At 43.1% G+C, this 24,000-nt stretch overlaps 2 protein-coding genes across 4 annotated transcripts; one reads left to right on the top strand and one right to left on the bottom strand.

Moving 5' to 3' along the window:
- Positions 1 to 7,300: 7,300 nt before the first annotated feature.
- On the bottom strand, positions 7,301 to 19,360 carry LOC111970906 (oxysterol-binding protein-related protein 11). 3 transcript variants are annotated; one of them, XM_023997654.2, is made up of 13 exons: positions 19,216 to 19,360; positions 16,965 to 17,033; positions 16,464 to 16,639; positions 15,919 to 15,998; positions 14,503 to 14,703; positions 13,931 to 14,132; positions 12,629 to 12,771; positions 12,159 to 12,293; positions 10,982 to 11,459; positions 10,640 to 10,826; positions 10,064 to 10,246; positions 9,723 to 9,876; positions 7,301 to 9,326 (listed from the first exon to the last, which is right to left on the bottom strand). In XM_023997654.2, the coding sequence occupies exons 2-13, from the start codon at positions 17,024 to 17,026 to the stop codon at positions 9,270 to 9,272; spliced, it is 2,058 nt and encodes a 685-aa protein (XP_023853422.1). In that variant the 5' UTR covers positions 17,027 to 17,033; positions 19,216 to 19,360; the 3' UTR covers positions 7,301 to 9,269. The 3 variants fall into 3 exon arrangements, with proteins under 3 accessions (XP_023853422.1, XP_023853421.1, XP_023853420.1); XM_023997653.2 differs by lacking the exon at positions 19,216 to 19,360 and adding an exon at positions 17,953 to 18,135; XM_023997652.2 differs by lacking the exon at positions 19,216 to 19,360 and adding an exon at positions 17,379 to 17,856.
- On the top strand, positions 17,916 to 22,780 carry LOC111970907 (glycerol-3-phosphate dehydrogenase [NAD(+)], cytoplasmic). The gene is made up of 9 exons (XM_023997656.2): positions 17,916 to 18,002; positions 18,173 to 18,356; positions 18,636 to 18,813; positions 20,456 to 20,596; positions 20,892 to 21,030; positions 21,156 to 21,268; positions 21,493 to 21,726; positions 21,913 to 22,019; positions 22,423 to 22,780. The coding sequence occupies exons 2-9, from the start codon at positions 18,316 to 18,318 to the stop codon at positions 22,517 to 22,519; spliced, it is 1,050 nt and encodes a 349-aa protein (XP_023853424.1). The 5' UTR covers positions 17,916 to 18,002; positions 18,173 to 18,315; the 3' UTR covers positions 22,520 to 22,780.
- Positions 22,781 to 24,000: the final 1,220 nt, after the last annotated feature.

Raw genomic sequence — 24,000 nt, 5'->3', positions numbered from 1 at the left:
ATCCCCACAGCATGATACTCCCGCCACCATCGTAGGAATGGTGCCAGGTTTCCTGCAGACGTGATGCTTGGCATTCAGGCCAAATAGTTAAATCTTGTATCTCATGGTCTGAAAGTCCTTTGGGTGCCTTTTTGTCAAATTCCAAGCGGGCTGTCATGTGCCTTTTACTGAGGGGTGACTTCCACCTGGCCACTCTACAATAAAGGCCTGATTGATGGAGTGTTGCAGAGATGGTTGTCCTTCTGGAAGGTTCTCCCATTTCCACAGAGGAAGTCTGGAGCTCTMTCAGAGTGACCATCGGGTTCTAGGTCGCCTCCCTGACCAAGGCCCTTCTCACCCGATTGCTCAGTTTTTGGCCGGACCGCCAGCTATAGGAAGAGTATTGTTACTTCCAAACTAATTCAATTTTTTAAGAAAGATGGAGGCCACCGTGCTCTTGGGGACCTTCAATGCTGCAGCCATTTTTTTGGTACCCTTCCTCAGATGTGTTCCTGTCTCGGAGTTCTACGGAGAATTTCTTCCACCTCATGGCTTGGTTTTTGCTCTGACATGCACTGTCARCTGTACYAAGTCTGTTTTTACATCCATTGAAAATGACAATTCCTCAATGTATTTAAAAAYAAATKTTCCCAGCTCTCTCCCTTTCGATAACCACTCAGCGTGAAAGTAAAAAGTGTCATTCTCTGATCCAGTGGAAACATCATAAAATAGGCCTACCTGATTACTTCTTGTTCCTTGCGCAAATAACCTACAGCTTGGTCTGCATGGGAAACTTAGGGCCCAGATCATTTTTTACAATGTTGCAAGGAACTTCAGGCTGGCCCCAAGTTAGTAGTTTAAACAATGTTTCAAGTTTGTCTATGCATGGCCTGTCTGCAACAATGTGATTTATGGGATATTTATTTTTAGCAGCATATTTTTTTGTGGGGGCTTTCTAGTCTATTTTTACAGGAAATATAAGTAATTTTTTTAGGTTTGTATAATTTTCATTTAGATACAATTGACTGACCACATGACAATGATTTTGAGATATGAAGATGTTATTATAAATGAAATGAAACAACTGTTCCACGAAAATGTGCATATGAAAACCATAACTTTCACYCAGATCGATTAGATAAATTGGCATTCCACATGAGAAAGGTTGCCTACTCCTCGTGTAGCCTATTACCGGCAACTTCAGGAGAGTAATGGCAGAATCTGCGAAAGCCAGCAGGAGCGAGAATAGTTGGGTTAAGTTTTTTTTTTTCTGGTAATCTTGGTCTTTGGCTCCCTCTTGAGTCATTAGTGTCTTATTTAATCAAACAGGGAGCTTAAAGCATCAGACAAGCTCAATGCATATATCGTTGACTCTATTAAAACACATAGGGTGTGTCTATATGCACAAATATGTTTGAACATTTCAACCGATTGATTGATATTTTTGGGGGGTCGGAGATAGCCCTACTTAGGTCAATCGTTTTCCTCTGTAATGTTCAAAAGAACAGCAACTAAATGCCTCGATGCCTGACTGCCTGCTTTGTACAGCAAGCCACAACCACGTGACTCACTGTCTGTAGGAGCGAACCATTTTTGTGAACAGGGTGTACCTAATAAACTGGCCACTGAGTCTATATCATCACATGTATCTACAGATTAAGATCTGATCCTCAAGATGCAGCTTCACCACAGAGGAGACCGACACCAGAGGATACCTCAACAAAGGAAACCAGGTCATTGATATGAGTGTGTGCGTCATTCATTGCCACAGATCTTATCTGTACCGGGCCGGCAGGAAATGCAAATAAAAAAAGCAGTCCAGGTTGCTTTTCATGTACTCCCACTTTTCTGCATCAAAGTGGACACACTAGGGGAAGGTCATTGTTACACCTGACNCAGTCCAGGTTGCTTTTCATGTACTCCCACTTTTCTGCATCAAAGTGGACACACTAGGGGAAGGTCATTGTTACACCTGACACAAAGAATCACATCGCGGCATCCTTGTGATTCCCAACTGTCCCATAATTTGGTAGCAGTACTCACGATTAGGTTTGAGAGCGTAGGTATCATCAGCTTTTTGACAGAGGTAATGACAACCTGTAAACCTTTCTMGGMCTYGGCACTTCATCTTGGGCTCTCCAYAAGTCCAGGGTATGGATTAGCCCGGACATATAACCAGTGGAGCTAGCATAAAACGGTATGTTTGTCAAATTGGTTGTTAACGTTAGCATTACAGCTGATGTTGTACACAATATAGTATGCGCTTGCTTTTAAAATGATGGTGAGACATACCCTGCAGCGCAGGAACATGCTCCATTTCATTCCCCTTTGCCTCGATTGTCAGCTGGTGGGGGGTTTTCTCTCTTACTGGGACCGGTCGGCGTTTGACTCTTAGTCCTCATTTTATTTAATTCAGACAAAACCTTTTCATCGTTAAAATATAACTGCGTCACCAGCGGTTATGGATGAAGACAAATGTGCGTTTGAGTATGTTTCTTAATTAAGGTGTTGAAACGTTTTTGTTGCTCCTTGCTGAAACGAGCAAGGTGTTGTAGAAAACAAGTCTACAGTTGCCTAGGCAACACCCCCTCATGCAGCATACGTACAAATATAATGAATAGAATGGGCTTGGAATGTAACCCTGTCAATTTGACTGGTAAACTCATGGGTACACTCARAATGACAATTTATTCGTTTGTTCTTGTATGCCCAGAAGACCTATTTTGTTTACAAACTTACGAAGAAGATTGAAAGCTGTATTTATTTTTTATGTATACAGTAACTAAGTTACTGTTTAAGGGCGTACAGGTCTGCTCTGACTTTACACGGTTATTGTTCTATTTAGTTATTAATACTTATTTCCAAAAAAAGGTTCTTAGGAACGTGTATATGTAAAACATTTTTTTATTCAATTATTTTATGATCAGTTTTCATATGCACTTAAAATAGTKGGTACCCTTTTATTTAAATTATTATTTTGTATTTTATTTCTCAGGATAGTTCCTGYTTACACTAAAGAGGGTTTTTAGTCTCTCTTACTACAAGAACCCTTGGTTTGGTCTTGAACATAATTTTCAGTTGAGTTGAATTTCAAAGCCGGATAACGTCTAGCTCAAAGTTTATGGAATAAGCTATTTTCACTTTAAATTTACTTAAATGGTGCAGATCTCGGTAAAAAAAAAAATATATATATATATTTTTTAACACTCACAATGACTAACTGGTATTGTGATGCAATCATTTCCATGGCAATGTAGAATGTTCATTCAAATGATGTTAACTGCTGTGGCTCATGCAAAGTGTGTTGTATTCACTAAAGCCTTGCTCCCATTGATCTATTTTTTTAGCTACACAGCCAGCTTAAACTCTTCCACTAAATGTTCCATAAACCAGGCTGGACCTGTCTTAATTAAGTCCATTTAAAGACATGCACCGGCACTTTGGTGACTGTCTTTTTTAAACCTCCCACTTTTGACTGGATGTGTAAATGTTTACCTRATACATGCATAATCTGATCATAATGACTTTTTTACCTCAATAAACCACAAAATCTGTAGTTTTAAAGCAACTGTTTTTCTGGATGCTGTGCTGCACCATTTTCCCTACATTTTCCCCCACGTGGGCCAACCCCTAGCAATTTGAGTTCTAGCCAATGAGCTTCAGCTCCTCGCCATTTGAGTGACAGTGACAGCTAGAGAGCAAAGGTGTGGTACACATGTGACATAGTATGCAATTTTCGGGGACCACTTTTGMCTCGTGAGCACTACTMTCAGAACTACTGGTTAAGAAGTGTACAAAAGTACAGGAGAATCTCTTTAATCAGAACTGTAACAAAAGACACAGGATACAAAAGGTAAGTACCATAGGTTGCAATTATAAAAGCAGTCCAATTCTGATATTTCTTTCACTATCGGATCAGCTCTGAAAAAGATCTGATGTGATTGGTCAGAAGACCAATTGGTGGAAAAGGTATCAATTGGCTGCCTGTGTAAACACAACCATATTGGGGTTCTACTAAGCTAACGTATTGATTGTTTTAAGAGGGTCATACCAAGGATCACTTAGCTATTTGATTTGAATTTTAGGTATAAAAAAGTATACTTTTTTGGGGGGATGAAACATTGAATTTGGCCTTACTGCTATTATCTCATAGAAATGCACTGAATAACAGATTCATACATGGAAACAGTCAAAATAAATCAAGGAAGTTTGTTTTTGAAATGTCTGTGCAATATCAGGGATATAAGAAGTATCCAGTTTTTTTTGGGGGAACATATTTAACCCCTTAAATTTTGTCCTAAATGTTTTTAACCTGGTACCAGGCTACCTTCAGACGAGGCTCGTGGGCGTCCTAGAGTGATTGGTCATCCAAAATTCCATGACCGTCACAGCCCTATCGAATATTAATGCCTGTTACGTTAGGTAGCGCCAGTCGGCTGTATCAAATCAAATCAAGTTTATTTATATAGCCCTTCGTACATCAGCTAATATCTGCAAGTGCTGTACAGAAACCCAGCCTAAAACCCCAAACAGCAAGCAACGCAGGTGTAGAAGCACGGTGGCTAGGAAAACTCCCTAGAAAGGCCAAAACCTAGGAAGAAACCTAGAGAGGAACAGGCTATGAGGGGTGGCCAGTCCTCTTCTGGCTGTGCCGGGTGGAGATTTATAACAGAAATGGCCAAGATGTTCATAAATGACCAGCATGGTCAAATAATAATCAGGAGTAAATGTCAGTTGGCTTTTCATAGCCGATCATTAAGAGTATCTCTACCGCTCCTGCGGTCTCTAGAGAGTTGAAAACAGCAGGTCTGGACAGGTAGCACGTCCGGTGACAGGTCAGGGTTCCATAGCCGCAGGCAGAACAGTTGAAACTGGAACAGTACAAACTGGAGTTTTTCTCCATCTTTTGAAATATTGAGCTAACATGCACTTTTACTTCCATGACTGATCAAAAACTAAAATGTTCTTATGCTCTCTCTCTCTCTGCAGCAAGACTGCAGTATATTGAGCATTATGCTTGGAACATCGAATCACAATACATATCGTATCGGCACCTAAGAATCGTGAGAAACCTGAATTCCCAGCCCCAATGCCTACCCAACTAGCAAGCTCCACTGGGCCACTAGCAGCCCACCTCTGCATAATTTGTAGCCTGGACAGCCACTAGTGGTCACTGTTTACCGGTCTTTGAGAGTTCCAATATKATTTAGAAGGACATTGTACATTGGCTAGCACACTCATTTCCCTGCTACTAGAGAATACATTTAACATCCTCCAGTCAGGTTGCAAAAGACACCTGTCTCCTCCTTACTAACTTAAATGTATAGAGGCAAAAAACAAAAACGGGCAGAATATGCCTACTGTCTTAATAAAACACTATTTTACACGACAACAGCGCAGATCAAAAGTTCAAGGCCATATCCTCTGAAGTCAACAATTATTTGATTTGGCATTACTGAAAGGTGATTTGGCATTGCACAGTTGCCTCTATCCCTTGCATAGATTGTTAGCTAGTTGTGGTATAAGTTTGCAGACTACTTTCAAGGTGAGGAACCAACTTGCATTACGCTGTAAAAGGCTGAACCTATCCTGTAACAGAGACCCCATTGTCTTACGTCAGATAGCACAAAAATCATCTACACTGTTGGTTGAAGGATGAGCACCGCCTGACAAGACAATTCAGAAACCCCTATCTTATCAGCTTTTCAGTTGTAATTCATCCTTTTTCCTTCCCTTCAGGTTTCCAGCAGATCATTGTCTCTGAAGAGGGATTTTCCCTTGAGCTGCAGCACTGTAAGCAGGAGTTGAGCACCAGTCTGGGGCAAGATGACTGAAACATCATACAGATTAAAGAGGAACAGGAGGACTTCTGTATCATCCAGGAGGAGGAAGACTCTGTATTCACTCCTGCCTGGGTGAACTCAGTCCTCACAAACCCAAAGTGAAGAATACGAAGACAGAATGGCCTCTACTGAACAGATCAAAACAGAATCTAAGGAAGAGGATTCCACAGAGAAAACCAGTGACTCTCAGCCCCTGCGTAAATCGCAGATGCAGACAGAAACAAACAAAAAAAGTTCTGAAGTTGGGTATCTGAATTATCACGAGGATCCACACATGGGATAAAATATTTAGCTGTAATGATTGTGGCAATTGTTTTCATTTTGGCACTGGTCTTAAAATCCACATGAGGATTCACATAGGGGAGAAATCATATCGCTGCCAGGTCTAGAAAATGTTTTGCTCAGTGATGATTGGGAGTTCTCACATTAGGATTCAAAAAAGGGGGGAAGCCTTATCGCTGTCATTATTGTGGCATGTCATTTCTGCATGGCCATAATCTGARTACGCATATGAGGGAAATCATATTGCTGCTTTAGTAGTAGCAGATCTTTGAGTGCATGTGAGGATAAGCGATACACCATTATGCGGTCAGTATTGTTGTAAACGTTTCACGAATTGTTCCAATCTGAACTGGCATGTGAGACCGAGGGGAGAAACCACATTCTACCATGACTGTTGCAAAGCTTTCACAATTGTCTATTATTTGACATTGCATATGGAAGTTCACAGGATAAATKTTACGTGTCTGTCATGCTTTAGTGCCAGAAGTACATTGAATAGTAAGAGAATACCCACTGAGAAAAAAACATGCTACAAAGCAATGCCTAAGKGGACACGTGGAAAGAATGCACAGAAACATGACTGTGCCCTGTATGGGGGAAGGGCATCAAACAAGTTTGAGAGGCACATTTTGTAACTTCCACCTGTGAGTGGTGATGACAGTTCTTGGGCGATGAGGATATGACTGGCTGTTTTTAAGACTACCAATATTGTTTATAGTTTAACTTTCAATGTGAACACCGCCAGACAATCGCTGCACAAGTGGGCTCCTATCAAAGCTTYGTGGTGGAGGGATAACCTCAATARCTTAATCTGTCCTGTATCAATAAACTCATTCACATCACTTTTTCCCCCCTACCACACTTTAGCAGTGGTTCATTCTGATTTAGAACAAAAATATTTGAACGTGTGCTTCTTTTCATGAGGAATATTGAGGGATTTGAACTTCTGCCCAACCTTAACTGTTAGCCATGTAAGACAAACACACAACATGTAAAGAAAGTTAGCTTCTCTGTATTGATTGTGGCTCACTACACACCCATTTGAAGAGTATTGAGATGCACCCGTTGTCAGCAAGGAATCCACTTTAAAATACTGAGCAGTTCCATGATGTAAGTAATACACGGTCAATAAGGAAAATGTATCGGGTTACCAAATATTACTGTTGTATGGGCAGTTATGAGGAAAAAAACAATACTCAATTGATAGGCAATTTATTTAATCAGTCATTACCACACATATCTTAGTCTACAAGGAGTCATGTTTCCTTCAATGTCAGTGCATTTCACAGGTCAGCAAGACAAACGAGTAATATTCCAAACAACCAAGTCAACGTGTATAACACCATTCAGGGGTCTGTGCTTCTAACATGTCTTTCAAAACAGGAAAGAACGCAACAAATACCCCCAAAAACTCATATTTACATACGATTGCATCATTCATAGCGGTGACGGGGAAACAAACAGGGCTGGATTACAGAACTGGCACGCAGSGCATATGCCCCGGGGTTGCTTACCCTTGGAGGTCAGGGACCCCCAGATATCAATGAGCTTTAAAACAGCAAAATGTTCTCAGGCTCATGCCAAAATGTGTAGAATAGCAGTATGAAACCGCTATAAATTAGCTGACTTCCAAATGCAGTAATCCAGCCCTGGGGGGGGGGGGGATGCTATAATCTTGGACTGGAAGAAGCACATAGGAAGAGATTGCTTAAGGCACCATGACGTGGAGAGAGTAGGTTGTCAATGCAGAGTTAAAATCACATCCCATGCTTCAAGCAGGTCTTCTCTTTGCATTCTGCCTATCAAAAAAGGGTTGGGAGAACCTTTCCAGGCTGATATTGACTGCATTAGTGTTCATGAGACTCCACTTCTGTGTATTTCACATACATTTGGGGAGGGGAATGAAAATGTGAGAACCGTAGCTTTTGAAAAGAAACACCACGAGGGCACAATCTCATTCAAAACCAACAAATAAGGTGACGATATTAGTTATATTCTGTTCTCAAAATCAGAACAGACTGACTGAGATATCCAGGAGATTAACATTRATTCTTAAACAGAAAAATAAAACATTTGTTTTGCATATGAAAACAAATTAATTTGGTTAAAAGCTTTAATAACAAAACATTAAATTGTMGAATTCAGGCATAGTAACCAGAGTATAATACTTGCAGTACACACACACACACAAAAAAAGACATTGCTCATCATGCATTCCATTTTCCAAAATTCCTCAAGCAAGGAAGGAGGACTATATCCCTTTGGGACTGTGAAAGAAATTATTGTTACTTTATCAAACAAATGCATTCACTTTGGGGGCCTAAATCATTKAAATACTATCTGTATCATGCCAAGCCTTGTCAATCATTCTGAACGATGGAATCATCCAAATGGAGACGTCTGAGCAAAACCAAAGGAGTAATGTCATTCATTACCTACAGTATGAATTCAGGAACATTGTCCCCATTTTAAACTTGTTCATTGTAGTGACAGGTTGCAGTGACAGGTTGCGTGCGTCTTATTCAAGCTGTGTCATTAGGCACCAAACGGAATTAAACTCACTGAAACAGGGAGGGACTATGCACTTATCCAATAAGAACTCATTTTCCATTGTAATCCGTTTTAAAACATTCTGTCACATGCCCTAATGAACATGACCCGGGCCTTGCCAATTATGTCCCACAGTATGGCTATCCAGTTCACACCGTCGAACGTCAATTGTGTACTTTGAAAGATGCACTTCGATTCTCGGTCTCGTGTGCGACATCACTGTAAAACAAAACAAACCTCCCTCTGCTGAATCGTGATTCTTGAACACTTTAAACAATCCAAACGAGCGCGGCGCCATACGATTGTTAAGGCGSCGTAAATGGAGTACCTTTTATCTGTACAAGGAGAAATGTCCTCATTCAGAGTGGATTATACAAAAAGTGATCAGTACAAAAGCCTGTACAGCGAGCGTGAGATGAAACTATATAGCCTGTCGTCACGTTACAGGGCGTTACAGGGCTTCCCCAATACCTTTGCATCCGTATGCATGTAAGTGGAGGTCGCGCTTTACCTCGACCGTTTAGGAAATAACCCCACACACACACAAACCAAAAGAGAGCGTCAGTCTCGTGGCTACACCCGTTATCGATGATGGGATCTCGCTGACCGGTAGAACTAAGTTTTCAGAGTGGGTGTTTTCCACAGTGGTTTGTGATACATCCAGCCTTCGCCCTAGCACAGAGAGAAGACAATAGAAAACATGACAAAATAAATTAATAAAGTACAATCTGTCAGATTTCCTGCTACTCAATTGTCATTTCAACCTATAAATGTCTGACAGAAGAGAATCCATTATAAATATCCATAATAAAATCCATTTATTCCTGAATATAAACTGTAAATGCCTCATTAGATATCATGTGTTCATTATCCTTGCATTCTTCTCAGYAATGTGGGTGCCAAAATGTCTGACCGCGTAACGAAACACAARAATAATAAAACGTTTCCTGAAGAAAATGTGTGCTTGCTTCAGCTGTACAAAAGCATGTCTGTCCAAAGCTCCCCCAGGTCTTGCTGAAGCAAGCACGCTAAATATGAAAAGGTTTGTCAAGATGATGTCCTACGTACCTCGCTTTCAAAATATCTGGTCCTCCATGGGGTCTCGGTCTCAGTGCGGTGTCTCTCCTCGGTCCMCTGTCTCTCCTCCAGGATCCTCTTGTACTCCGTGGCCTTCTCAATGTCCTTCTGACGCAGCGACTCAGTCACGTGCTGCCACAGGCGCCTAAAAAAAACAGAGTGATCTATTTGTATCATGACTATTAAATGGGACAAGGCACAATAAAATCAGCGCCAAAATTAACTAAACATTTTATTATATAGTCCTTATCTATGCCACAACCTCACCTGAAAGCATTGAAAACAAATCTGAGCATATTAATGCAAATATGAATTCACTTTTTTTGTCTAACCTTGATTCAGTTGGTCCTTGCTTGTCGTTGGGGCGCACSCGCTTCTTGGTGACGGGCAGCTTGGTGACGTCCACCATGCGCGTGTCGCCYTTCTGGTAGCTGAACTCGAGCACGCCGTTCCACTCGCCCTGCACGCGGCACACCACGGCGTTGGTGGCGTTGTGCTTTACCTCCGCCGTCACCCTGCGTGAGGRGCCACGAGAGCAGAAGGACACATGGCCAACGATATCAACCAATCACAGCCTCTCCACGCAAACTATGCAAAACAATTTGAGGTCACTTCAATCCAAAGAGTTGTGGCTTTTGTAAATTATTCAAGCACACTAACTCAATATCAATTAATCTTTCTTTAGCCAGGATAATCCACTCCTTAGTCAGTGTTCCAGGGAGTCCTAGGATCCATAACATTTTTATTGTTTAAATCTAAAAACACACAGTAACATAACATGGAAATAACTATATGAAGCTGTAATGGCACAGGGACACAAACCTAACCAAAAGCCAATGCAACAATTTAATGACAGCATTKGYAATTCCTCTGCAGGTGTGTGTGCACGCTCTGTGAGGGGCACTCACTTGTGCAGTTTGCCTCCGTAGAAGGGCTTGGTCTGGAAGGTGATGACTGCGGAGTATCCCGACTTGGTGCAGTTCACGTTAACCTTTCCCCCCAGTTCCACCCAGGGCACGGTAAGGATGGAYCGGGCGTAGGCACAGGGCAGCGTGAACATGTACTCCTCGTCATGCTCCAGCAGGTACAGGCAGCCTACACATACAGATTACAATATGGTTTATATCCTGTTAGCATTAGACAGATGGATATTACAGACCACGTTTAGCCAGGGGTTTAGCACCAACCACTCTGGTGCTAGCATGCACAGACGYTGCAATAATCGATACCRCGTCTCTGGCCGGCCTTACCTTCCCCGATCATGGACACCCCGATYGACATGCCCATGAACTTGCTCTTGGTCCACACGTGGGTGTTGACGCACATCCGCCTCTCGAGGCACTCGGCATAGAAGCCCGACACGGGCGGGTGGTGGGACACCTGCTCAGCCACGAAGCGCAACTGGTAACTGCRGTCCTCCCCCTCGGTGGTGGGGCTTCCCTGGGGAGGAGAGGAGAGCGAGGGGGCATCCTTGGCGGGTTCCCCGGACCTGGGCACCTTCCAGGAGCAGTGGAAGCTCTCGCCGATGATGGGGTTGTAGGGCTTCTTGGCGATGGCGTCCTTGCGGCCTTCGTGGAAGGAGGTGAGGTAGTACTCGACYAAGCGCACCATGCGCTCCTCGGGCCCTTGGCCGTCTGTGATGGCTACGAACAGGTCCGGGTGGGACATGAAGTCAGCGTACATCTCTAGCAAGGAGCGCTTCTCCAGGATGAAGGTGGGCAGCACCACCTGAGGAGACAGAACTATTTATGACCTTTATTAAAGCAGGTGAGTTATTGGGAACTGTTCAATAACCTAGTGTGTGATCTATAATGACATGTAGCTAATGAGGTAAAGATGATTTTAAAGAAAGCTTCAATTTGAGGTCAGTGAGAACACATTCTCTTTTTATGACTTGACTAACCACCATCCGACACCCAACAGGCTTTYAGCCTACACTAGCTGCTGCTAACCATGGGAAACTGAATTRCACTGAAGTAGAGCTGGGYCYATAACCGAAAATGATCAACACCYATCACTTAGKGCAGGAATTTTGTAAGCTATAATAGAGAAATGTGAAGTTTGAAACAAAATAAGTTTGCTTATATGGAGGATTGTTAATGGGAAAACTGATGGCTAAAACTAACGAACTAGTAGTATTAGTTTAAAAGATAATACCAATAAAAACCYGTGRACATTAACTTTAAAACGTATCATTCTATTTATTGTTAACGCATCAATTCATCACCCAGCTCCACTATGAAGTCAACAAGAAGAATGAAACGACAAACCGAGGCATTTCTTAACACCAGTAATGCAGTCCTTTACATTAGCCAATCAGAGGACGGGAAACAAGACACTACTATGGTCTGTCTAGCTGGGCCTTGGTCCAGCCCGATGTATGTTTCAGGCTGTGTCCGGGGGGGAGCTTTGTGGAACTCGACCTACCCGCGTGAGGTCCATCCCCAGCTTGAGCTGCGAGAGCAGGTGTAGGACGACACTGCGCTCCTCCTCCACCGCCACCAGTTCCTCCTCCTTTTCCGTGAATGCGTCCTCCACCTCGTCCTCCCCGTCAATCTCCTCCTGGCAGGGGATACAATATTTACTTTAAGAACAACAAAAGTTGTGGCTTGCATCTTGAAAAACAGTCAAGCTGAAGCACCAACAGTAAAAAGCCATGGTAAAGTGATTTACTTTACCATCCTCCTCATCTGACCATGGACACATTGTTACATAGACAAAATGATCATTGGAAACATTGACATTTATTTAATGAAAAGTACTGAAGTCAAACTGTCCTGTCCAAAGAGATACACCTACATCACTTTTCACATCGCCCTATACAGCCTCAGGTCAGTACAGTTTGGCTCGATAGTGTGATGAGCCCTTTTGGGTCTCGTAATGTTCCGTGTCCTTACCCCAGAGAAACTGCAGGGCTCCGTGGCACTCAGCTCCAGGAGGCCGCCCTCCAGCAGCCCTCCCTCGGTGCTGAAGCTGTCCAAGGGCCCGCCGTTCTTCAGGATGTCCGGCAGCTTGGGCTCCAGCCACTCGATTGTGGGCCCTGTAACAATTGACACAGCGGCGGCCGCAGCGGCCTTCAGCTCAGAGGTACTCATGCTAGGCTACAAGGCTACACTACGAGGTCCCTTAACTACCGGACCAAAACAACTAGGTCGTATGCAGCAACCATTCAAAAAACACCCAGGCTGGCTAGATGGGGTGGCTGGCTGGCTTATTCCTCTGACAGTTCCCCAGGACCACAGGATGGAGACGTTAACCCGATCCCCGGTGAGTATCGAGATACGTTTCATGCCCCGCCAACAGGAAACATCCTCGCCTGATTGGTGGGTTAGCATTAGCGCCACATAGGGTATTTCTATGGGTGTTTGGGTGGGAGGCGAGGCCCATTCAAATTAGCATGGCCCACACAATCCTTGACAACTTTTCCTGATTGGCTCGTCCCCAGGTTCCGTCCTGTTCGTGGGCCTAATGAAATATGGATGCCAGGTAACAAGATCTTACGATCTCCTACGTCAAACTGGGAACTTGTGACGGATTTTCCCCGTTTCCCCTGGTCCACAATGTCTGGTTGGCTCTGTCAAAAGAAATGGCAAAAGAAATCGTAGCAGCCATACTACTTTTGGTAAGTCTCTTGGCTGTCAGTATGGTGCTGTGTGAGCAAAATGGAAGAAGGGTGGTTAATTGGGAGAGCTGGTATTACTCAGTTACCCAATGAGAGATCTGGTTACAACCCTAAACAGCCGGTAAGAATAAGTACCGCTCCTTCATAAATTATTGAAAATAATTCCACTGTCGGCTTTCGGAGTACATCTGGACTGGGAGGGTCTASATGTGCAATTCCATGATTTGTGAGGTAGAATTGTGCAAGCACATGATGGGTGTCTAGTACATGTTGCATACAAACTAAGGACGACTAAAACCATTCTTGGAAACAAAACACCTTTAATCCATGTAGACTTCCATGGCTAACTCTGAGCAAGGGGGCAAAGAAAAGGTAACTTACAGTTTCTACCTTGCTCTCTTAACCGGCATCTAGAAGGCAAATCTGAGAAAGTTTTAGATCTTTATTGTCAGGCTAACAGGGCATGCACACAGATCCCCTTCTTTTCATTGGAGTTCATCCATAAATTAACACTCATTACTGTCACCAGTAGTGACCTACTCCCCCTCCCTTCCAGGCCCCCAGCGGTCACCCTCACCTCCCAGGGAGCTCCTCTGGCGGGCCAGCTGCTGCAGCTGCAGGATGTGCAGGCAATCGTTGAGGCAGTTCATGGTGGCCATGGAGGTGGCCTTGAGCATCAGCAGGTCCTGGTCCAGCGGGGAGAGGGGGCCCGCGGCCGGGGGCAGCCCCTCGATGGTCTGGATKAGGTCTCGGTGCTGGCCCTGGGCCTGGGTCATCATCTGGGAGTAAGAAGAGCGGAAGGAACCGGAGTGAGTTGATACAGATGTAAAAATGAGCTAACCGTATCCGTCATTAGATTAAAACAAGAAGWCCCTGTAACCTAGTCCTAGATGAAAAGTCTTCATAAAATGACAAAAAAGCTGGGTAAAAAGACTAAGATAATACCCTCTAAGACAAAATAAACTTCTAATAAGGCAGAAGAGATATTCTTCTCTCTACCACCGGCGATTCCTGTTGAGACGCAAAGTTATTAAAAAAACATTGATGGAAAATAAATACAAAACACTGAGAAAAAACTTCACGCTATGCTAAACCCCCATTCTATTTTGGTTCATGAGGTAATAGCTACCGGCCCTATCCCCAGCCTACCTCTCTGGCGTCAAGCAGATGGTCAGGCAGCAGGGACCTCTTGGAGGAGTACAGCGAGGAGCCCTTGTGGAGCTGAGTCATGCTGAAGAAGGAGGCAGCGTTCTGGTTCTGGAGCTGGCTCGGCCTGCGCTGGGACAGGGGCGAGCTGGCGCTCCCTTGAGACGCCATGGAGTAGCTGCGAGACTTGGGCGGAGGGTTACTCTGGACAAAGACAGAACAAATGTGTCATACAGTGCATCTCATCTGTGATAGGATGTTGGGAAAATTATATTTTGATCATTGGAGCTTGTGGAATGTAAGTAAAGTTACCCCTAGACGCTGATATTGGGTCAGTTTAGCATTTCCCCCACTAATGGTTACAGCATAGAGATAGAGGACTCATCTTTGTATCTGTGCCATTATAGTGTGTGTGACAGCATGGGCATTGACATTGAGGCTTAGTCCATTGTCTTCTTCAGCTGATTGCGCCCAACTTATAGGAATCCCCACCAGCTGACTACTTTCAAAATGGTGGAAGCCCACAATGGACATGTCCATGTTAAAACAAGTTATATCAATGATGAGTCCTCTCTCTATTAGTTACAGTTAGGATCGTGGGAGGGGAAGAGGATCCTAGATCTGTACCTAGGTGAATTTTAACCTACGGAGCCATCTTGTTTGTGACTATTTGTGTGGCCTTATGGTGTCATGTCAATGTGCAATGTAAATGTTGATTGTCTTCAACTCAAGTGCTCAAGATGCGAGACGAATTAAGGCCAATAATGTGAAGTACTGAATCAAGATGTTATTGTTACGCCACAATTTATCCAAGAATAGAGTTAGCATCATTCTTGTGGTTTGTCACATTCTGTCTTAACAGTATTTCAATGGAAAGTGTACATCTGTTAGGAAGGAAATCCCACTGAGTAATGCTGACTCACTGATTTCAGCCAGGAAAGTAAGATCAACATTTTTTTTTTTTTTTTTTTAAGGAAGTGTCACCCCCCCCTCCGTTTGTCTGCTATGATGCATCCAGGCACGTCTTTGGCGCGTTACAACACAACACTCAAAGGCTGGCATCTAGGATGGTCTCGGCTCATATCTAAGCTAAATGAATAGAAGCTCGAGTTCCCCATCAATGTGTTACCATTATCAAGCAAAAACACTACTACACCTAATCTATAAACAAGACATCCCCTCTGCACTTCTGTTGTGAAGCTCATGTTACAGGCAACCATGGACACGATCAATGGGATTGCATAACAAAACGAGCCAGTAGAGTGTTTGGATCAAGGGAAAACATTGTTGTGAGTGAGAAAGAGCTTGTGATGAGGAGTGCGTGTGCCTGTCTGTGTACGCATACAACTGTGTGTATATATGCAAGTATATGCATCTGCGAAGGTGGGTGTGTGTCAGATGAAAAGCCCTTGCCTTTACCTTCCCCATGGCCTCAGTGTGGTGTTGCGTGCAGATCTGCAGCCGGCTCACCCAATGCTGTCTCTCTTTGGCATCCGTGGCTGGGAGACACAACACCACCACAGGGTCACATTCATTAGTGCACACCGTTGCAAAATGTTTTGCAACTGAAAATGAGTTTCCTATTGGATATGTTCAGTTAGTGCATCCCTGTTTCAGTCGGGTTTTCTTTAGTTTGTTGCCTGAACAAGAGCTCATTACAGTGCAGCCGAGTGAATCTCTGCATGGATCAATAACGACAACGTTATCCCTCTCCGACCGAGGACAACGTTTTACATGCTGTCTCCCCTTCCTAAAGTCTTGGTCCAATAGTCTGACAGTGACTATATGTGTATCTTGCCTGTCCAACAACTGACTGATGCATTGAGGATATAATAACATTGTGCTGAAATGCAAACCATAGATGTCCTGTAGTAGACAACTCATACAGCATGACACTCTTGTAGGAGTTGTTACAGCTGTTGTGATTGGTGAGTGTGAGAGACAATAGTGTGTGTGTGTTTTACCTCGGAGCTTGTATTGTTCCCCACTTATGGCATTGACCGTGAAGGTGTGGGAGTCCTCGTCGCTGGGGGATATGACCGCCCCTGCCAAGGGGAGTGTCCCGCGAGGTTTCTGGGGCCTGGACTGCTCATTGACAAAGTACTCCAACAACCCTGCCTCATTGTTGAGGACAAAGAACCTGCATGAAGAGCAGAACGTTCAAGCAAAAGATTTACATTTGAGTAATTTAGCAGACGCTCTTATACAGAGCGACTTACATGAGAAATTAGGGTTGAGTGCCTTGCTCAAGGGCATATACAGATTTTTCATCTAGTCAGCTCAGGGATTCGAACTAGTGACCTTTTGGTTACTGGCCCAATGTCCTTGAGCTGAAGATGCTTGTTGGCAAAACATTGAATCTATTCAATAGTATGTGTAGTTGATTTGATCATATTGTAAATACCTTTACTAAATGCACATAGCACTGTTTAATCAATGTTCTTCAACCTGGGCTGCCCACTCACCTATATTGCCATCCTGTTACCAGGTTGGTGTATTTCATCAGGTAACCYTCAATATTTTCCATGTGGTCACTGAACAGAGCAGAGATTGAGAAAATGATTGACAGTTAGCAAAAAAGCTAGTTATGCTACAATAACAGCAGTGGGTTGGCAAAGTTCAACTCCCAGTGAACCTCTGATTCAACTCTGGCTAGCCTGTTAACTAATAGCTAAGTCAGTAAGCTCAGCTAGAAAAGCTAGAAACCATAGCTGGCCAGCCAGCTAACATTTGACAAATTAATTAGTTACCAACTGAAGACGTGTGTTGCACTGCCTATTAGCCAAACACATCACTGCAGCTAACTAGGTTAGCACGATTGGTTAGCCAGATATGGCTAAACCAGAGAATTAGCCTAGCTAGCTAGACAGTCATCATACCTGTACTGCCAGSCTTTAGAACTCCCTCTCCCAGAACTACCAGGCGTCCCTTTCTGGGGAAAGACATCCAGTTTCCCTTCACTGTCCGATATTCGTATTGCCGTGGCGGTTTCCCCTTGCATTGTCATAGCCAACGTTATAGCTAGCTAACAAGCTACAAACCTTGCCAGAAACGCTAGCTAGCTGGCTAGCTAGCTCGAGAGCTAGCCACACATCAAACGCTAGTCTGATTTGCTAACTTGAAGGCCTTGCTCACAGATGGATTTCTTCTGTTTATGGCTTAACAAAACACATAGTTTTTCCATGAACGATAGCTATCTAAACAACTGATTAAGTAATCCATCACAACATATTCTTATAAAAACAGTGGCGTGCTAGGTTGTTAGCTTGGTGTTTACATGATCCAAATCGCTGCTAACAGGCTTCACGATGACGCGACACGGTACTGAAGTCATGTGATTCAATTCCATGAAAGGACTTCCGCACTGGCAAAAAAAAAGGGGAATATTTTACCATACAAAGTTTGTCGAAATTCTACAAATGCAACCCATCTTCAAATATATCCTGCACATACCCCATCGAGCTACCGCCAGCATATATTCCAGTCATGTTGCATGACAGACAGTGAGAATTTTGTTTCTCCTCCGAGCTCTGCACATCGAGAAAACTATAGAACTTTCTCCATGCATTAATGTCTCTCCATACTTGTCATGACAGGTTCGCCGTGGTGGCACACCCAGAATAACCCTACTGTTATCTAACATGTACAAACCTTTCCCTTCTTTTATAAACAGGTTAAAAAAAAAGGGCGGTGTGCTAAAAAAGAATGTGCTGCCCACACGACAATGGCGTATAAGGAAGTTATGGTTATAAACACGGCATTTTACTGAGCTGTTAACACTGTTAAAGAAATCGTGCCTGCTACTCTACCTTAAAAATGCCTGCTAAGAAAGTGTGCATCGTTGGATCTGGAAACTGGTATATTTACGCGCTTTCTCTATTTGCATGTGCCTGCATTCGACAACATTATATCATTATTAATTCCACTGATTGYGTCATAATGTAGCCAACTAAGTGCTGATATTAGGTTAAATGTACAACTTGCGTGTAGTTTCATAGAATATCAAACATAGAAGTTTGATTTACATTCAAGACATTCTGTGTACTGTAATAATCTGGTAATCGTACCCCCAGGATATATTTAGCATGTTCATTTTGCGACTGGGATTTTGAAAATATGTTTTCATCATCTCCTAGGGGCTCAGCGATAGCCAAAATCGTCGGTCACAATGCAAAGGGATCCAACAGGTTTGACCCCATTGTCAACATGTGGGTGTTTGAAGAGATGATCGATGGCAAAAAGTTAACAGAAATCATCAACACAGAGCATGAGAACGTCAAATACCTACCGGGTCACAAGCTTCCCAAAAATGTGGTTAGTATTGTGTTTTAGTAGAGATTTTTTGCRTCAAGATTACAAATCATTGAGTTGGGCAATACATCTGGATTTAACATTATCTCCGGACATGCTTTGTGATTGTGTAAAAGGACACACACAGATAAGATGAGTGAAGTTTGACCTATACAGCGCTAACAACATATTCGTCTGGGTTGTTCTCAAGAACCCAAGGCATTAACAAGGCATTCTGCCTTATCCCTAGGGTTCTCAGCTATACGCACCGTTTACCGGTGGGCCCATGTACACTACAATCCCATCTCTTTGTTTTAAAGTTTAGAAAACGCCAATAATCATTGCTTGCAATGCGGTTTTTGAAACATAGGATTATCTTTCATATCAGCGAGAAATAATCTTTCAAKTATAAAAGATAACACTTACTGTATCAGGTTTGCACAGAACCATAGGACTGTGTGTATGCGTAGTATGGGATCAATATCATGCCAAATGTGTTCCTCCAGACCACAAACTACACTTCCTTTCCAGTTACGCTGACACACAGGTGTTRYAGCACGCTAGATAGCTAATTAGCACAGGTGGTCTTCTCTGCCTTCCATTAGTCTTCCTTAATAAAGTGCTTGTAACATGGCCATGTGGGAACARAAACCCTAACCGTATAAAATAGTGCTGGAGTAAGAAATCTATACAGTTGCATATCAGGATACTATTTTTMACAATGTATCATGTAGTTTTGAAAATATCGCAATATGATTTTTTTTGRTAGTTGTCTGTAGCTAAACCAAAACCCCAGAACTTTTCCTTCATAGCTTGTTCTCCGTCTTTAAAAAAAAAAAAATAGGGGCGCCAATTTGTTTTCAGCACTTTTATTCCCATGACTGATCAAGACTTGTTTTCTCATGTTCTTGCTTGTCCCTCTGCAGCTATGGTGAACAGTTTGGAACATTGAATCGCAATACAATCACAGTGTCGAATCGCAATACATAGAAATGTGAGAATCGCAATACATATCGTATTGGCACCTAAKTATTGTGATAATATGGTATTGTGAGGTCCGTGGAAATTCCCAGACATACTATAAAGGTGTGTAGGAATTTAGACTTTAGGTTTTTGGGTAATTATTTCTCGCTGCTATAAAAGATATGTCCCTTATATTTCCCAAACCAATAGTGATGCATGTTAACGTTCAGAACGAGCATCAGGGCTCTTAACAAAACTCCCCCAGCCAGAATATATCTTCATGAATAGATGCTAAAGGTATTTGTCATTCTTTGAATGGCCTACCAGTCTGACATACCTTGCTTTCCACTGTGTCAAAACTTAATGTATGTATTATTGTAGCCATCCGCCCCTTATGTCAACTCCATGTAACAAAATAACATCACATAACATCTTGTAATCACAGGAGGTTGGTGGCACCTTGATTGGGGAGGACAGGATCGTGGTAATGGCTGGAGRGGGAAAAATGGAAGGGCATCAAACACATGGTCTCTACATGTTTGATGCCATTGCATTCGCTCCGTTCCAGCCATTATTGTGAGCTGTCCTCCCCTCAACAGCCTCCACTGCGTAATGTAGATTCATGATAAATGCTACTACACAGTAACATCCATCATGAACAGTACAATGTATCATGCTATCTTTTCCCGCTCCAATTTACCAGGTTGCTGTTCCTGAAATCACAGAAGCGGTGAAAGGGGCCAGCATACTGATCTTTGTCATTCCACATCAGTTCATTGGGAGGCTATGTGATCAGATGAAACCTCATCTTACACAGGGAACCATTGGGATATCCCTCATCAAAGTAATGTCATTTAGCTCTTTTTCACACCAGCTCTCACGTAGAAAAAACATTGCTAAAATCTATAAAATGTATAAGTCTGACTTTACTCTGGCTTCATATCGGGCTTCTTATCACTCAGGGAAAGTCTCAGCTGTATGAATTTATCATCATGGCTATGATTTTACACTCATTATGTAATAGCAGCCTAGTCAAAAAAAATGCAGCCACCCAAATGCTGGTAACTAGGGTATATGTTACAAAATGAGTGATTTTGAAGGCAGCCTAAGATCTCTTTTCTGCCCTGGTCCTTATTCAGGGCATCGATGAAGGCCCKGAGGGCTTGAAGCTCATCTCTGACATCATCCGTGAGAAACTGGAAATTGAGGTTAGCGTCCTGATGGGGGCCAACATTGCCAACGAAGTGGCTGATGAGAAGTTCTGTGAGACCACAATTGGTAAAATATTTTTCCATAATATTATCTAGAATAGTGCTGTAATGTTTCGTGTCCTCCTCGGCTTGCGTTGCAACTCCCGCGGATGCAGTTACATGTACCTTGACTTTCTATCACTACCGAAACAGGAGCTAAGAACGAAGCAAACGGACATYTCTTTAAAGAGCTGCTGCAGACTCCCAACTTCAGGATCACCGTGGTGCAGGAGAGTGACACAGTAGAACTCTGTGGGGCTCTCAAGGTACAATTTACATTTAAACTCAAAGAGAACAACTTTTGCTACATATAGCTACATCGTTAACGTAACTTACACAGAAGGCCTATGTTTCGCTCCACTGTACCTCTGTTTTATTTGCTCACATTGTCAAATCATTTGTTACAAACCATGAATCATAATATTGCTAGAAGAAGAGTAGAGAACTGCACATACCACTTATGGTTCCTTTCCCACTCTCTCCTTCCCAGAATATTGTAGCGGTGGGCGCTGGGTTCTGTGACGGTCTGGGCTTTGGGGACAACACCAAGGCTGCGGTGATCCGGCTGGGGCTGATGGAGATGATCGCCTTCACCAAGCTGTTCTGTAAGGGCCAGGTGTCCTCCGTGACCTTCCTGGAGAGCTGTGGGGTCGCCGACCTGATCACCACCTGCTACGGGGGGCGCAACCGCAAGGTGGCCGAGGCCTTCGCCAAGACGTCCAAGGTGACATATCTAGACAAACACGACTCAAGGATGTGACTCTGCTGTGACCAGTACAACTTCCACCCGTTTTGTCTGGTTGATAACAGTTAAGATATTAATATCCATCACTTCAAGAAACCCATGGAATGTTTGTGTGTGTATACATGCTTTAAGTAAAGTAACTAGCTATGTTGCATACTTCTCCAGTCTATTGAAGAGCTAGAGGCTGAGATGCTCAATGGCCAGAAGCTGCAAGGCCCACAAACCTCTGCTGAGGTGTTCAAAATTCTCAAGAAGAGAGACATGATCAACAAGTGAGTACAAACTCTTTCACCTTAAAGTGAGACTCAGCGCTATGACTTTGCTTGCTCTCACACAGTCACACAGAGTATCTGCGCCTGTGCACGTGTCCGCTTCACGCTGCTACAACATGATGACTATGGGACCAAAATAGTGAAGACGTTTAGCCTCGTGCTTTAACGCTCTTGCGGAAATTGGCCCGATGTTTTTGTTTACTTCGCGCATCGCTGAGCCTACTTTTAATACATTTAGTGACCTGAAAATGTTCCTCCAATATTCCTCTACTCATTCACTACATACATTTTCATCAAATTACCTGCAAGTTTGAACTGAAGCTCTTCTCAACAAATGTGTGAGTGCTGCTAATGGAACCACCTCTTGCTGCATTGAGATTTAGTGCAATGTTTTGTCTTGTAGGTTTCCGTTGTTTGCCTCTGTGTACCAGATCTGCTTTGAGGGCAAAGCTGTGCAGGAGTTTATCACATGTCTGCAGAGCCACCCTGAACATATGTGATCACTCTGGAACCTGCAGCCACGGAACCTGCAGCTCCTCCAATGGTGTAGAGTGAAGTTTCCCCTAGATGCTGATCTTGTCAGTTTTGCATTCCCCTATGGTTAGGTTGGGATTGGAGAGGGGAAGCTGATCCTAGATCTGTATCTATAGGGAAACTTCACCCCGGAGCCACTTCCAATAGCACCATCATACCATCAGAGGGCAGCAGTGCTGCATAAATGCTCATTATAATACTGTAACTATATAAAAATGTAACTGTAACCACTAAATATTCCTTATCATTTGATACTAAGTCTGAAGAAGCACTACTTAACGTGCTTTGTCGCATATTCATATGTTTTGTGTTTTGATTGTGTATCAGCTTATCAACTAAAGCACTTGACAAATGTTAAGTAATCATTCTTGGTTACAAAAAAAWTTCAATTCATTTGACATTTTTACAATTTGTGGAACAAATATTCTCAAAATAATAAAAACAAATGTATTGTAAATGTATGTATCGTATTGTATCTCAAAATAAGAAAAACAAATGTATTGTGATTGTTTTGTTTCACTTCATCTTGTCACATGGGGGCACGCTTACTCTAGCTGCAAAGAAATGGATGTCACTTGCTCTTTAACTTTGAAAGCCTTTCAGAGGATAACAGTGAACAATTACATATTTGAAATAGTTAAGATGAGGGAGGAATAACAAAGAACAAAGATAAGTTTATTTGATTGCCTAATGTTGTCCGTGCGCATGTTTTGAAAGATTATATTTATTTTAATTAGATGTTTCCCTGATGAAATAAGGATTGCTTATGTTTAACTGATTGATCAGCTTTTAATAACAATTACATTTATCTAGTTCTTGCCTTCACTTCAAAGATGTCCGACTTATCCTAGAGAACACAGATGTAAATGTAGCACAGATATCCCACAAACCCTATTCCCTGGAGTCTTCTGTGACACAACCATATCAGACCCAGGATTAAAGGACAATCGTGGCCCTTGTCTCTCCGTCTCTTCTGGCCGTATCACAGCGAGAAGAACAGAGGCTTAGTGGGATAGCGAGTAATCAGCTAGGCCTTTGAATGTCCCATCAGATCAGAGGGACCTTGATGCTTCCATCCATCCCTCCACGCTTCCACCTTGTCAGTAGCCACGACGTGTCTTGCAGAGGTTCACTCTTTCCTGGGTAACCTGATGAGGAGGAGGCCTCTTTTCTGGTTGACAGCTCCACAGACCGGGCTGCCCCAGATCCCACACATCCCTGGACATCAAAGAGCCCAACGGCAGGGAGCCATGGAGATGGCAGAAGCCCAGGTTGAGGCACCCTGTCCTCCCCAGTTTCCCGTGGGACATGGGGCCCCAGGAGAGGACTTGTGTGGGGTCTTCCAGCAGGTTAGGCTCCCCTCATCTCCCTTCACCTCCAACTGAACTGTCATCAGTGTTTTGATGTGAGAGCCWTGTGCAGGTTGAGGCCCTGATCCTCTGTCACA

The sequence above is a fragment of the Salvelinus sp. IW2-2015 genome, linkage group LG12 (assembly GCF_002910315.2).
Source record: "Salvelinus sp. IW2-2015 linkage group LG12, ASM291031v2, whole genome shotgun sequence".
In the NCBI taxonomy this organism is placed as follows: domain Eukaryota; kingdom Metazoa; phylum Chordata; class Actinopteri; order Salmoniformes; family Salmonidae; genus Salvelinus; species Salvelinus sp. IW2-2015.
The sequence above is the reverse complement of the archived record's forward strand: the minus strand, read 5'-3'. Positions and strand labels throughout refer to the sequence as shown.